Raw genomic sequence first — 14,936 nt, 5'->3', positions numbered from 1 at the left:
GAGCACGCCCGTCTCTTTTCGTATTTTTTTAACAGCTTCTTTCCTTTGTTTCCGTTTCCGTCGTCAACAGCCTGAGGTCGAGTTGGGCTTCTCCGTCCAAAAGCTCCATCCTCTCTCCAACTTCTTCTTGTTTTTTTTTTTTGCCTTCCAGCGCTCAAGAAAAAACGTCCTCGCATCCACCGCCGTATGCGCGCGCGCCCGACTCGGCTGCAACTCAACAACTGCTCGAACCGCCCTCGCGGGGGCCCTGTCCTGCGCGCGTACTGCGACGCGCCGGCTGGGTTCCCCCCCGGTTCGGGTCTCGGGCGCGCCGCTCCCAGCTCGACACAACAACATTCAACACTCAGCCTCGCGGGGTATATCCATCGCCGGTGCCATTTAAGTCTTTAGTCGTCAAGAAGAGCCACGTGACAGTGTCTGTCGGTCGTTTCCATTGGGATTCCCGGATGATCCAAAGTCATCTCGCCGATGGGAGGGGGGTCCCCTGTCGCCGCCACGTTCCCGCCCAGAGAGTCGGTACCGTGGCGGGACCACGGGCAGGGGGCAGACGGTGTGGAGATCCTGGTCCACGTCGTCACCCTGCCGCGCACCCATCCTGCATCGTCACGGATCTATCCGGGTCAAGAGAAAAGTAAACTCTCGCCGCCGTCATGACTGTTTCGTGGTCGTTTCCGAAACAGTGGAGGATCCCAAAGAGAGGAATAAAGAGAATAAGAGTTGTGAGATGACCGGAGACGCCATGTTAAGCATATTTTTTTTTGGTAAGTCGTTCGTGAGGCCATGTTGAAAATATAGAGGCCGTACTCCATGAAACTAGTCGGCGAGAGGCGCCCAACGAATGTAGAAACCGTTGGCGCCAGATAAAATAAAAGGTCGTTGCATAGAAGAAATAAAAGCGGCGTAAGAAAAGGCATCCCCGAAGCCGCCCTCTCACAAAGCGACGACGGCCTCGAGGGTAGTCTGCCCATCCGGGACCCCCGCCACCAAACCAAGACGGCTAGTGGCAGCGGGAGGGTGCAGAGAGGACAGACGCTCGTCGCTGACATATGGGGTGTTTATGCCACGGGGGCAATGGGAGCCACCGGAGCAGCAGCAACGTTAGACAGATCGACCTCGGCCGGGTTGATCTCGCCGGGGGCGTTCTTCTGCGGGCAGTCGCGGGAGATGTGGCCGGCCTCGCCGCACTGGTAGCACGTCTTGCCAACAGTGTTGAGGGGGCCGCCGTTGGGGGCCGTGCAGTCGCGCGAGATGTGGCCCAGCTTGCCGCAAGCGTAGCACTTCATGGCCTGCGCCTGGCAGTCGCGCGCAAAGTGGTTGGGTCCGCCGCACTTGTAGCAAGTAGCGGGACGGGGACCGCCCGCGAAGCCACCGCGGCCGGGGAAGCCAGCGTATCCGCCACGGCCCATGGGGGCGCCGCGGCCCATGGGGCCGACGGGGTTGGGGCAGGCGCGCTGAAAGAGCGAGGTCAGTTTCTGCAGCTTCTTTGCGTCATCGCGGCGCAGAGTTCGAGTTAACGTACGGCAAGGTGGCCGGGCTGGCCGCAGTTGTAGCAGCGACCGCTGGTGGCGTTTCCGCTCAGGCGCAGGGTCGGGCAGTCGGCCTGGACGTGGCCCAGGCCCTGGCAGTGGTAGCACTGCTTAGCCTCGGTCGTGCGCGGCAGCGGGCAGCCGTTGGACTCGTGGCCGGGCTGCTTGCAGTTGTAGCAGAGGCGCTCAGCCGAGGAGCAGACCTCGGCGTAGTGGCCAACATTGCCACATTTGTAGCAGGCGCGTCGGGAGAGGGAGGACATGGTGGCTTGGGGGATCCCTGCAGCGACGTCCAGTCAGCAAACGCATTCACAAAAGCTGGTTTTCTTAGCTGTCTGAGTCCTTGGTCTACCGTGAGCGCGCCGTCTTCCAGAATCCATGGGGCGAAGTCTGCCTGGGTGGCAGTGTTCGCACCGAAGGCCACCAAGCGTCCGCCTGGCTGGTGCCACCTTAGCATTGGCTGCCGCCGCGCCTCGAGGGACATGTATGGTGATGTATTTCGGCAAAGGTTGTCGGGGGAGGTGTCCGCGTGATCGGGCGCATGCTGTGCGACGTTCGGTGCGTTCTTCTGGAAGGAGCTCGGGCAGGGGGGGCGCGGCGGCGTCAAAACATCCGGGGCAGCGCATATCTCGGCGAACGTATGACGATAAAAGACTGGCAGGCCCGCTGACCGGGCCCGGGTGTGCCGACTCGCAAGCTCAACTCGCGCGTCTCTGCGACGCCTCCAAAGTCCGGTCGCGCCAGTCCGGCTAGAGGTAACCGTGTCCAAGACGCTCGCTCACCCGACCAGCCAGCCGGGCCTGCCCACGTCATTACGAGCGCTCCCGGCGCGCCACCAATGCACAGCATCGGGACGACGGCGGATACGCAACGTCGAGCGTGCGTCGAAAAGCGTCATATCGTCGAGATCGCGCGGCCGCATGGAAAGGTTGAGTCGGTGGCGCAGACGCCGCGAAATCCCGGCGCCAAGTGTCCAACGATAGAGTCCAACGGCAGCAGACAGGTACCAAGGCTAAGGGCCCGCCTCCTTTGTAGAGACCAGGACTCACATAAACACCGAGGACGTCTGGGGGGCGCGATGGCGGACAGATAGCCGAGAAGCGGCTACGAAACACTTTCAAGCAAAGAAACGTACCTTGGGGGAATTCGTAGAATGCGGACCGGAGGGTACAGCGTACTTATAAGCAAGAATTGAATGATTGGTCGTGTAGTCGTAACAGGTCGTGATGTCACACGCCGCCTCGTCGACTCTTGAAGCAAGGGTAGGTTTTCTCTGACGTCTCGATGGAGAGGTTGAGGTTGAGGAAAAATTTGCGCGGCGGCGCGAGGAATATTAGTCTCGCGGGCGAGCAGCGGCAAATCCAGGGAGTGGAGGGGGAGCGGGCGGGGGAACGTGGAACTTGGTGCGCGTTTGCGCCTGGCGCCCACTAGGTACACGCACGGGAAGGGGGGGCGCCAGGCGGACATTTGCTGGGGGCGGGCGGCGAGGCTCGAAATTGTGTGGAGCGACGCTGCAGCGCACCTCGAGTGTCCTCAGCGCCCGAGTGGACACCTGGGCGGGCACTGGATCAACGCAGCCAGACACCACCAGACGCCACCGGACACCACCTGCGCCTACCTTACCTAGGCTAGGTACCTAGTAGGCCCTGCCCTGGAAAACACTGGACACCACCGACACCACCACCTGGAAGACGGGCAACGCCTGCCTCATCGTGCGCTTTTCCAACCTGTAAAAAGGGACCCGACGCCACCGCCCACCCCCGTGTCGTCCTCTACTCTCCAACCAGCCTCTCCTTTCCAGAGCCGCAGTCATCCGGCCATACATAATACATACTACTGGGTTGCTTCCGTACGGCCAAAGTAAAGTGGCCCGGGCGCCGTCGCCGTGCAGCTGCTGCCGTCGCCATCACCACCGCTAGCCACGACCTATTCGCCAGCATTCCAACACATTCACTCGCCTGCTCAATTCAGCTGTGCCTGTCAAAATCGTCGCCGTGGGTGTAAGCCGGCGAGATGACGCGCCGATACCTCCTCGCCAAAGCGTCCACCAATCAGCTTCAAGGTAGGTACCTTGGGTATACGAGGACCGGCCCCGCCTGAGGCTCTTGTTCAAGCGTGCTCTCAGCGGGGCAGACGGGTACCCCGGTGGTATCCTCTGTCCATCGCCAGGCGTGGGGATATGTACACCACTAACCTGGAACCCATCTGGTGCCTCGCAGTCGATGCGCGGGCGCTGGTCCTCCTCGGCTCGCCCAGCCACGTGCCATTCTCTTTCATGGTGAGCTGCTCACCAACATCCAGATTCGGCCTCCTTCACGCTGTCACGGCGGAGGCGGAGGCGTCATTCACAACTCACAGCTTCGGCACAGCACCACTCGTCGAGCGTCCAAGTCTCGAGCTGCCCGCATCATCCCGACAAATCACCACGAATTAGAGGAACAACAGACGCCAGCTCCCGGTGACCGTCGGCTTCTTGTTGACTCATCCGTGGCCAGACACGCTATTTACGTTTCAGCCCAGCCATCATCTACCTACTGCGCGCTCGTCACCGAACCCGAGACTTTCCTGTACACGTTTGTCCGACACGCCTCAATCGACCAATGCTTGTGTGCTTCGCTTATAAAAAGATGCCTTACTCCGCTCCTCGCTCGCCTTCTTCTCGTTCGAGCCTCGACCCAATATTTCCCCCCACGGCACAGCCATTCATCGACGAGGCGCTCCCGGCCAGTTCTCGACGTGCGTCTGGCTCGCTGTTGCGGATCGAACAAAGTCGGACGAATAGATCGATGAGCTGCTCGGTGGAGGAGCTATAGACCGCGGTCGCACGTCCATCATGTAGGACACGCCGTCATCAGAAGCATATGACGGCGGCCGCGGACCGCTCCGTGTCTCAGGGCGCCCGGAATTTGGATTCGCATCAGCATTGCGTTGCCAGAATAGGCGGTCCGGGTCCACGCGCTGTCCATCTCGTCAGCCTCGATGCCTTTTATAAATGAGGTGGTTGGTGTCTCGTCATGACTTACCACGCTCTCTCTCCACAGGCCATACGCCGGCGGTTTCAACTTGGACGCCTCGCTCTGGGCTCCCGCCACTTCTTCGTCCCGAGCCAGCAGGACCGGGATGGGTTTTGGCGGGACCACGTAGCCGCCTTGGGCCATGAGATCCGGCACCTGGCCTCGGCGGCGGCGCCTGTTCTTGCGGTCCGGCTGGAACACGAGCAGCAGCAGCCGCACGAAGCTATACGCGAAGAAGGCGGCGGCCGTCAGGATCACGAGGATTATCATGATGGTCAGCTCGCCCTGGCGGATGTTTTTGGTGAGGGTGAGTCCCAGGTCTGCCTCAGCATGTTAGTCGCATGTACAAGCGTATGTTTGCGCAAGCGCGAGGGGCTCGGGACGCACAGATTGCCAGGAGCATGAGAAGAAACATGCCCGAGACGAAGCAAGTCAGGATCTGGGACCGCATCCTCCTGGACTTGACCCACGGGAAGCAAAAGAGGAACCGCTTCGGGTGCGGTCTCCCGCTCTCGTCGTCATCGTCGGACGTGTCCGCCCCGCGGGCCGGGCTTCCGCCGCTGGCCGTATCCGTGGGGCCGTAGGTCGTCGAGTCGGGGACGGGGAACGCGCCCGTCATCTGGATCGGCGGAGTCGGGCTTCGCTGGCTCCTTGCGTTCGGGCTGGTCGCCACGGGCTCTGGCGGGAGCGGCATGCGGCTCTGCGGGAGGAGAGGCGCCGCCGAGGTGGGAGATGGGAGGGGATGAGGTTGCGGACTTGGCCCAGCGGCGTCGTAGTTGTAGAGGGGCATGGTCGGGTTCGACTCGGGCTCGGGTGACTTGGGCGTCTCGCTGCCGCCGTGGCCGCGGCCAAAGACTCGGAGGGTGTTTAACCTGGGGAGATGGCTCCGTGATCTCTGGCCCTCGCTCCCGGCTCGCGCCCGTGTGGCCTCGCCCGCCTCGGTCATCTCTTGCCCTGCGTCCTGGCGATCTCTGCGGGCACGGCTCAGCAAGTCAGCCCGCAGCCTCTCCATTGCCCTCTCTCCCAGTGCCATTTTTGCTTTGGGAACTCGTTGCGCTTGCGGTGGCAGCGGATCGTCGTCGGTAGTCGTAGCAGCACAGCGAGTCGGTGCGATGGTGTAAGTCGGGCGTCGCTAGCGGCGGCAGAGCGTGTAAGTGCCCTCCAGTGGCAGCAACAGCAGCAGCACGATGGGTTCCTCTGCTCAGCGCAGCTCAGGCTCAGGCTTTTTCCCTCGGCGCAGCACTTATATTCGACTCAGAAGAGGGAGAAGCGGAGAAAATCGTCGACGTGCAACAAGGGGCAATTAAAATTTCGTCTTCGGTAGTCGCAGTCGTCGAGGAGCCAATGTTTCTGCGGGCCGCACAAGGGAGGAGAATGAGATGCTGGACATCTGAATGCGGCGGGCAGGCCCCAGTTAGTGGTGGTTGTTGTCGTGGTGCGCTATAGCACGCCGACCTGCCGCCCTCGACGTTTCCGCTTGCAGCCGTCAGTCCCCCAAAAAGGAGTCGAAGCAGCTCATCCACCACACACCTCGCAGCGAAGGGCGGGAACCCGTTCCCGCGTTCCTGAGCTTTGAATTGAAATTGAATGAATGTATGCACGCATACAACCAAGCGCGGGAAAGAAAAGAAGCACACACCCACGCACACCCACGCGCGCGGGAAGAGAGAGAGAGCAGGGAAATGAGGACAGGGAGGGCACGAAGGAGGAGGAGGAAGAGGAACAGAAAGGGGACGGATGAACGAGAGAGTGGGAAGATGCGCGGCGAGGAGAGGAGGACAAGAGGAGGGATTGATTGAAGGCGTGCCAGCCAGCCAACGTGTTTTTTTTGCCCCTTCCCCCGAGCACGAGAAAGAGAGGAAGAGAGGAAAAGAGAGAAAGAGAGGGAGAAAAGCAAAACGCTTGATGCGTTGGAGCAGCCGGGAGCCAACCAACCGGCCTGCAGTAGGCCACGAACCAGACGAGGGACAGACAGACGGTGAACGAACGGCAACAGAACAAGGGAAAAGGCAGAGCAGAGCAGAGTAAAGGAGGCCCAGTCGCCAGCCTGCCTGCCTGCCTGTTGTTGCAGACTGCCGCTCCGCGTGCCTGAGTGCCTGTGCGTTGTGTTGCGTGCGTGCGTTCGTGCGTTCCGAGGCCGACACGACGGGCCTGCCGCTCCCTCTCTCTCACACACACGGGGTAGCTTAGGCTGCGTGTGGTGTGGTGTGGTGGGCGGTTTGAAGAGGGAGGGTGTGCAGGAAGGGGGACCGAGAGGGGGGGGGCGTCAGGACGGGGACCGGGAGGGTGATGGGGGAGACAGGGGGGCGGCGCGGGGCCTGACGACAGCGAGTCGTCGTCGACGACGATGATGACGGGCAGTCGACCGACCGGCCGACCGACCGAGGGATAAGGGAGTTCAAGGGGCGCAGTTACGGTTCGGCTCGGTACGTAGCGTAGGTACTGCACATTAGGTACGAAGCACGGGCGGGAAAGCAAGCATGGACACTTAAGAGACCGATGCGCTGCGGTGACGCTGCGGTGCGCTGCGGTGACGAACAACAGGAAGCGCCCCAAATGATCGCTTCTCAGCGTTGGCATCCATCCAGCCGACCAGCAGTCCATCCATGTGCCGCCACACAGCAGCACGCAGAAACACCTTGGCGCCCTCATCAGCAGGGACCAGCAAAGGTACCAAGTAAGTTACTAAAGCAGAAGGCCTCCCGGCCAGCCGCCGCGTCGACGGAGGCGGCGCGCGCGTCTGGTGCCCTGCGTCGCGGGCCGGCCGCTTTAGATGCGACCGCCAGAAACGGGTTTCGCGTGCCTGGCTGGGGTGGTGGTACTAGGTACCAGTCCCGTCCACACGACGTCTGGCTGCCAAGGTGTGTGTTGCTGCGTGAGGATATGCCACTTTTCTTGTTCAATGCATTTATTGAAAGAAAACTAAATGATCTCCGTAGACTAAACTACCTCAACGATACCTAAAATCCCCACAAGTTCTAGGTTGATTTCGCTGTACTGTAATAGAATAAGCACATGTTTAGGTCAATGATGCTAGGAGCCGTTGTTTACTCACTTGCTTGCTGGCTTCTTCCTGATCAGTCGCGTGTCTACGCAGTCTTGAAACAGCTTCAACTTGGACTCTGGCTGCCATTTTCCAAAGTTGGTGGACTTCTTCATTCCAAATAATTTGTCCCTGCTTCCAAAACATCCGTCGGCGCAGTCAAAATATACGCGCGAGCATAGCGAATGGAGGGTCTTCTTTTCGTCCTTGCCGAAGCATCTGGCCGGCAAGACGTGCTCTTGGTGCACTCTGATTTGGTCGTCGATTGACATGGGGCTTTCGTGAGCTGTCGCTCTTTGTTCCCTGTCTAGGAACCCGGCCACCTGACCCTGTAGTACCTGATAGCTGGACCGCACGGGAGTGGCCGTGGCCAGTCCCTGGATGAGCGCGAGAATGACGATCGAGGCCTTCATGATGATTTTGATTTTTTTTTTTTTTCGTCTTTGGCTAGTAGTTGCGTATGGTGCAGGCTGGGACGAGGTTGTGCAACAAGTACGAGGGCTATGAGAGCATCGACAACGCGGTTCCGACGAACCATTTTATAGCAGGATACTACGGCGTAGTCGCAAAGCGCGAGAGTTTTAGTCGTAAAGGTTCATATGATTGAGGTATCGTTCGTCAATGCCAGCGCAGTCCAAGATCGAGGGGAGGAATGCTATTCGAACGCTGGGCATGAACGCGGACGATGCCGAGAGATTTGATGGCACCATAATAGGAGCGTCGACACGCAATGGCCAGAGCGGTGCGGTCAAGACGGCGGGTAGGCAAGGTGCGCGCATAGCTATCATGCAAGGCCGGGCATGCACGATCTGGAGAACGATGACAACGCATCCGTCTACCGAGGAAAACGCATAAAGTGATGCATACACACGCCTGGCGATGCGGACTCCCCTACGGCAGCCAAAGCGACAGCAAACATGTGCCTAGTTGAAGTGACCGAATTTCGACGTTTATGCATGCAGGCCTCGTATGAGACGACATGGTTTGTGAGATTGGTATCAGATGTCGGTGGGCACGCACGCATTGGCGGCCCGTTGGACCACAACATGTCGATACAGCGCATGCACCTCGAGTATTGTACAGGCTCTATTGGTGCCTACCTACTAAAAGTATAGCAGTAAGTATAGTATAGTAACGTACAAAACGTTATGATGTACTCGTGCGAGGTGGCTGTGCCGGTTGCCAAACCTGCGCCTCTATGCATGATAAACGATGCCGGACCTTCTTTATTAAGGAAGAGCTACGCGCCGGGGCACGCATGGAGCCTATGCCGCCGCCGCTGCCGCCGGCGGTGAGAATACGCCATCAAATATATAAAACAGAGCTTAGAACTAATTACTTTGAAGCTGATTCAGTACCGTATTGAAATTCTAGGTCGATTTTACTAAACTGTGGTATGGTGAGTACGGAATGATTTACTTGTGCCAGCATGCGCTATGCACTTACTGAGATTCCAGCCCATGCTTCAGGCGAACATTGACACAGTGCTCAAACCTCTTGAGCTGAGCGTCTGATTTCCAGGTCCCGACAAAGTCTGGTCCTGACAAATGAATTCTTCCGCACGTGTGATATATGCTGTCGCAGTAAGGCTGAATCTGCTTCGTCGCGTCGAAACATTCGCCGGGCAGAACTTGCCGTTGGTGCGCCCGCTTCATCTCTTGCAGTTCCGCGGGGCTTCCGCTGGCTGCTCGCTGCTCGGCGTCTAGCATCTTGCTGTTGAAGGGCTGTGTAGCAGAGTCGTCCAGGAGCTCCTTCAGCGACTCGTCGTACTTCGGCCTCGCTGGAGTGGCAAGGGCCAGCCCTTGGATGAGAGCGAGAATGACAAAGGAGGCCTTCATGGTGTGCTTCTTGATGGTGCGTAACTGCGTATGGTGCAGGACGTATGAGACCACGAAAGCATCTATACGTCGTGTTCGTCTACCCATTATATAGCAGAATGCTACGGCGAAGTCACAAGATGTCAGGGTCGTAGGCATGAAGGCTCATTTGGTCGAGATGATGCTCGTCAATGCCAGCTCTGTTGCCAGAGAGAGGATATTACTCGAACGCTAGTCATGAACGTAGACGACGCTGAGGCTTCCGACGGAACCACGATGGGTGCGTCGTCGCGCAATGGCCAGAGCGGCGCGAACAAGGCGGCGGGCAGGCAATGTGCGCGAACAGGTAAAGTTATCATATAAGCCCCGGGCGTACACGAAGTACAGCCGACGGCAAGGCATCCGTCTACAGAGAAAAACGTATAGTATGCTATATACATACAGTACGTTTGGCGATGCGGATCAGACCCCGTGCGGCAGCGACAGAGAGGCACAGCAATGCTCGACCTTGAAAACAAATTGTGCGTACACGAGGCAGCTGACTCCTTGCACGCGGACCTCGAATGAGATGACGTGGGTTGTGAGATTAATATCGGATGTCGGTGGGCACAACTCGTCGACACGAACCCACGCGCCTCGACAATTGCACATGTTCGGCTGGTACTCCGTACAGCTACCTACCTATGGAAAGTCACAAGCAACGTACAAAATATTGATCTAAGAAGTACTCGTGCAAGGTAGCTGTACCTGCCGCCAGACCTGCCCCTCCAGCGCATGATAAACGTCGCCGGATCTTCTTGAGGAAAAGCCACGCGCCGGGACACGCATGAAGCCTGTGCCGCCCGCCGGCGCCGCCGGCGGTGAGTCCCAGGCCGGGAGCAGTATGTGTCCCAGCCACCGAGCGGCATCGACTGCACCGGAACGAAACCCGAGGGCCGAGGGGAGGCCCTGAAGAAGGGCGGCCGGGGCGGGCGGGGGTTGCAGAATCTCGGCCTGGCTGTCCCGCCTCGCTCTCCCCCTGGCAATGCCTGGATCATCCCATCGGAAGGGGGGCAAATCAATCTATTGGAAGATTGACCGGGGGGGTTGGTTCGCCCTGCCTGTGACGGCTTCAAGACGCTGGCGCGGTTTTGGGGCGGCGGGCGCCATTGTGCGGCTGCGCTGCGCTGCCAGGCGTTGCGAAACACGGGGGGGGTCCCGTCGTCGCCTTCCCCCGTGGAGAGAATTGATTGCATGGCCCAGCTGCTAGACCTGCTGCAGTACTTCGCAAGTACCGTAACGCATATCAGAAACGGACCTGCCGCCGGTGTCGTCGTGGATTGGCAACAGAAGGTCCGTGGCCCTGGCGCTGGATGTTTGAGGTGCCCTGTCGGCTTCACCCCCGAAAAACCAAGGGTGTCCTGTCCCTCTGACAGTCCCTCACTCTCCAATGGAACGTCGTCCAGTGCCCGGGCAAGGGGACCACCCGCGTTTCAGGAACCCGGCGTGGCAGCCAGGGGACTGGACGCGCGCGGCTCTGCGGGTGATGCAGTTGGGCCTGTCCCTGAGGGGGCCCTGGCCTGACACACAGGCACCCGCCTTGCAGGTAACGCCACTACGACTCTGCCTCGTACGGTACAGTACCTGCGAGTACAGCCCTGTGCCTGATGGACGATACGAGAAAAGCCTCTCGTCTGTGCAGTCGTCCCTTGTGCAGTCTTCTTTTCATTCACTTACGGCCAACCGCTCTGCAATGCTGCATGCACACGACTGACTCTGCGCCAAATTGGCGTTCATGGAGCGACGCGCGCAAAACACGCGACACGCACAATGCGCGAAGTAATGAAGCCGTCTCGAGGTGCTCAGTCATCGCCCTCGACACGCCTCGCCCCTTGCGCGACGTCGTGCTCGGAAAACTGACCTGCTCTTTCTGGCCTCGCGCGGCCTCATAGACTTTGATTGGCATGATCATCTGGCCGCTAGTTGCCAAAGATAGGGGGACTAAGTAATTATGCTACAGCATGGACGAGGCAACTTGGGTGCTCCCAGCTCGTAAGACAGGCCTGTCCGCCTCGAGTTCGTCTCCGTCGGCCATGTGCCGCTGCTGCTATGCACCCACCCCATCGTTCGTCAACCTCGTCTGGGCGTGACCGCCTCGTGCAAAGCTCGTTCATGCCCCGAGCTTGCTGCCCCCAGCCTCGCTGGCTCCTTGGTCCATGAAAGTCGACGCAGTCTGCCCTGCCGTGCATGGGCACGCCCATGCCATAATCCCATCCACGGATATCCCGGCCTGCGCCTCCCGGGCCGTCCTCGTTTGTCGGTGGCATGCCAAAACCAGCCCGCCTCTGCGCGCCGCTCGAGACCGACAGGGCAAGCATGCCGTTTTTCGGATGCGGGGGAAACGGCGCCTGGACGATCGAGGGGTTGGCGTGTCGATAGATGTGTTCGACCTCGCTTGGCGTCGCGGTCCCATGCCTCCGGTTGAGCTGCACGTTATCCCGTAGACGTCGTTCGTCCTTCGACTCCGTCGTCTCACTTGAGCTCGCCGAGGAGCATCTTCCGGTCCGAGGACGCCGTGAGAACTAGCATTGTCAGCTCCAGAACAATCTCCAGCTTTGGATCGGGACGCTTACGTATGGGCTCCTTGCTCGGCGCAAACTCGGCGCAGTTGACGGTGCCGCGATGGCCGGGGAGCTTGTACAGGAGCTTGCCCGTCTCGCTCGACCACACGTTGGCCGTGCCGTCGCCCGATCCCGCCGCAATCTTCTTGCCCTCCGCGTCCCAGCTGGCGCCGAGGAGGTTTTTCTCGATCCCCATGTTTGATCCGTCAAACGTGCGAATCTGGCGCTCCGTGGGCGCAAACGGCCGGATGTCCCACGTCTTCACCGTCGCGTCCATGGCGTACGACAGCAGCGATTGCGAGTCCGGCGAAACCCTCAGCGACGTGACCGTGTCCGAGTGGCCCAGCATCGAGTAGACGACCGACTTCTTCCTCAGATCCCACACCCGAATGTCGTTGTCGATGCCGCCCGAGAAGATTTCGTTGCCGGCTTGCGAGATGGCCACGGCCGTAATGGGAAAGTCCGTCTCGATGTAGTCGACGGCGTTCTTCGTCCGCGGGTCCCAGATTCCGATCGTTGAGTCGTCGCTGCCGCTGACGAGGAGCTCCTCGCCGCGCTTGCTGACGTCCATGGTGTTGATCACCTCCTCGTGACCAATGTACCTGCGGATCCTCGCCCCCGATGTGAGGTCCCAGCTCGCGAGGTGCGTGTCTGCGGACGCCGAGTACAGTATTTCGGAATCGCGTGACCACTGCAGGTCAAGGACCGCGCCCTTGTGCCCCTTGAGCAGGCCGTAGTTTTCGCAGTCGCCGTATGTCCGCCAAAGCACTGCTCCCCGTTAGTCGACGCCACTTCGGCTCGGAATGCGACCATACATATGCTCCTGTCCATAGATCCCGACGCGATCAGATTGCCGGTTGGGTCGAACTTGGCCGCGAAAATCTCGCCAGAGTGGCCCGTCAGCTCCATCACTGGGGACTGCAGACCGCTGGTGCGCGGCACCTACGATTGTCAGCCCAGCTACGTGACGCGGGGGTTTCACACTTACCGTCTGCACGAGGGCGTTGCTGGACGCATTGAGTCGGGCCAGCGCCCCGTCCGACGAGCTCACGTTCTGCCTCTTGACGAGCATTCGCGACGACGGATCGTCGTCGGCGGGTCGCTTTTCGGCAGACATTTCGGCGGTCGCGCAAATAAACGTGTGAGATTGACGTATTGCACGGTTTCTGTCGCACGGGATCGATGCCGGTCGGCGTCCTGGAGCTGCGGTTCTGCGGTACGGTGGTGCTGGGTGGTGCCTGCGCGAGGTGGTTTGCTCGATGCAACTTTTTGAGGCTGCGAGCTCCGGCACAGCTGGTCGCGGCGCCATTGGCCCTCGGACCGTTGATTGTTCCTGATCGGCAGCGTCCCACCCCCGCCGCCAGTGACCACTACAGCGACTGTCAGCGACCGGGGACACGTCCCGACCACGACGACGACACTCACCTCGGCGCCGCGACGCCCCAACGACGATACGGCCACTCTCGAACCAACGCTGAGCTGCTTTCCAGCCGTCTCGTGGCCTTCATCGACGCCGTCTCCTACGAGGGGTCTGCCGACCCGCCGCCGCCATGGCAGCTAGCAAGGCCTCCCGCGTGGGCGAGGAGTACGTTCCCCCCTTCCCCTATGACGCTGGCTTCCCAGTCACTAACTTGCACCAGGATCTGGAAGTAAGCAGCTAAACTCTTTGCCCTTGTCTCGAACCCATCTAACGCCGTTAGGACGCGAATTGACAAGGTCAACGCCGAGTTGGTGACGCTGACGTACGGTACGATTGTCGCTCAGCTCTGCAAGGACTTTGACAGCGACTATGCCGAGGTCAACAAGCAGCTGGACAAGATGGGGTATAACATCGGCCTGCGCCTCATTGAGGATTACCTGGCCAAGTCCAATACCATGAAGCGGTGTTCCAACTTTCGCGAGACGGCCGACATGATTGCACGGGTGCGTCGAAACTCGGCTGTTGTTCCCAGGGGCTGGCTGCTGACGCTGCGCAGGTCGGGTTCAAGATATTCCTCAACATCACACCCCAAGTCACCAACTGGACAAGCGACAACAACCAGTTCTCTCTAGTCTTTGACGAGAACCCGTTTGCCGACTTTGTGGAGCTGCCCGACGACGGACGCGCGCAAGACGAGCTGTGGTATTCCAATATTCTGTGCGGCGTCCTGCGCGGCGCCCTCGAAATGGTGCAGATGCAGGTGGAAGCGCACTTCATCAGCGATGTGCTCCGAGGGAATGACACGACGGAGATGAGGGTCTCACTAATCCGGTACATCGACGACGAGTTGCCTCCGGAGGACGATTGATAAGAGGGACAGCACATGGAGAGATGTTGTCCAGATACAGGTCAGCCTACGACCTGTCACGATGGGATGCACGCTGCGCCATGTCCCGCGGAATAGAGACTGGCGCCCAGATAAACTACTAGGAACCAAGACTTGGGGGCCACACTGTAATGATACCCTGGAAGGAGTGGTTGGTATGTAGAGCGCGACCAGACACCGGAGGATGCCCTTGGCAGCCCTGAATAGAGCGAACATAGAGCATGACCATCTCTTATACTCATGCATTCGTGATGCGACAGATGGTCATCATGGGAAAGCCGTGTTCGTGGTCTGGCGGAGCCTTGTGGCGCGTTGATCAAGGCGAGTTGGGGCTTGGCAGTGTAAGGACCACCTACCCTGGACCCAGGCGGTGTAAGTCGCAGACGACGCCAACAAGGGGATATGAAACGGCAAAACTGCATGTACATGGCGTACAATGACGCGCAATGTTGACAGGTGTCGTGAATCTAGCAAGCCATCACTGCGGGATTGCCCGAGATTGAGTCATGCAGTAGATTTCCGAGGCAATGTTGCCCGACCGGACAGACACCACAACGCGTCGTTGGCCGCCCAGCCTGACGCATCTCGGGCAAACTCGATCTGACAAGGCGTTTTACGTAGATGGCAACC

At 59.6% G+C, this 14,936-nt stretch overlaps 5 protein-coding genes across 5 annotated transcripts; 1 reads left to right on the top strand and 4 right to left on the bottom strand.

The window, feature by feature from the left end:
* Window positions 1-1,055: 1,055 nt before the first annotated feature.
* Window positions 1,056-1,789, bottom strand: PLICBS_004012 (uncharacterized protein; the record flags this gene model as incomplete). Its single annotated transcript, XM_018326776.2, has 2 exons — window positions 1,056-1,451; window positions 1,520-1,789. The coding sequence occupies 2 exons, from the start codon at window positions 1,787-1,789 to the stop codon at window positions 1,056-1,058; spliced, it is 666 nt and encodes a 221-aa protein (XP_018175096.1).
* Window positions 1,790-4,229: 2,440 nt separating this feature from the next.
* Window positions 4,230-5,573, bottom strand: PLICBS_004011 (uncharacterized protein; the record flags this gene model as incomplete). The annotated part of the gene is made up of 3 exons (XM_018326777.2): window positions 4,230-4,484; window positions 4,550-4,860; window positions 4,928-5,573. The coding sequence occupies 3 exons, from the start codon at window positions 5,571-5,573 to the stop codon at window positions 4,230-4,232; spliced, it is 1,212 nt and encodes a 403-aa protein (XP_018175097.1).
* Window positions 5,574-9,025: 3,452 nt separating this feature from the next.
* On the bottom strand, window positions 9,026-9,421 carry PLICBS_004010 (uncharacterized protein; the record flags this gene model as incomplete). The annotated part of the gene is made up of 1 exon (XM_018326779.2): window positions 9,026-9,421. The coding sequence occupies one exon, from the start codon at window positions 9,419-9,421 to the stop codon at window positions 9,026-9,028; it is 396 nt and encodes a 131-aa protein (XP_018175099.2).
* Window positions 9,422-11,911: 2,490 nt separating this feature from the next.
* PLICBS_004009 (uncharacterized protein) lies at window positions 11,912-13,117 on the bottom strand (the record flags this gene model as incomplete). Its single annotated transcript, XM_018326780.2, has 4 exons — window positions 11,912-11,961; window positions 12,013-12,768; window positions 12,816-12,942; window positions 12,989-13,117. The coding sequence occupies 4 exons, from the start codon at window positions 13,115-13,117 to the stop codon at window positions 11,912-11,914; spliced, it is 1,062 nt and encodes a 353-aa protein (XP_018175100.1).
* Window positions 13,118-13,550: 433 nt separating this feature from the next.
* On the top strand, window positions 13,551-14,288 carry PLICBS_004008 (transport protein particle 22 kDa subunit; the record flags this gene model as incomplete). Its single annotated transcript, XM_018326781.1, has 4 exons — window positions 13,551-13,585; window positions 13,641-13,649; window positions 13,701-13,923; window positions 13,977-14,288. The coding sequence occupies 4 exons, from the start codon at window positions 13,551-13,553 to the stop codon at window positions 14,286-14,288; spliced, it is 579 nt and encodes a 192-aa protein (XP_018175101.1).
* Between the last annotated feature and the right edge of the window lie 648 nt (window positions 14,289-14,936).

The sequence above is a fragment of the Purpureocillium lilacinum genome (assembly GCF_023168085.1).
Source record: "Purpureocillium lilacinum CBS 284.36 DNA, scaffold_3, whole genome shotgun sequence".
NCBI lineage: Eukaryota > Fungi > Ascomycota > Sordariomycetes > Hypocreales > Ophiocordycipitaceae > Purpureocillium > Purpureocillium lilacinum.
This window is presented reverse-complemented; position numbering and strand designations above follow the sequence as displayed.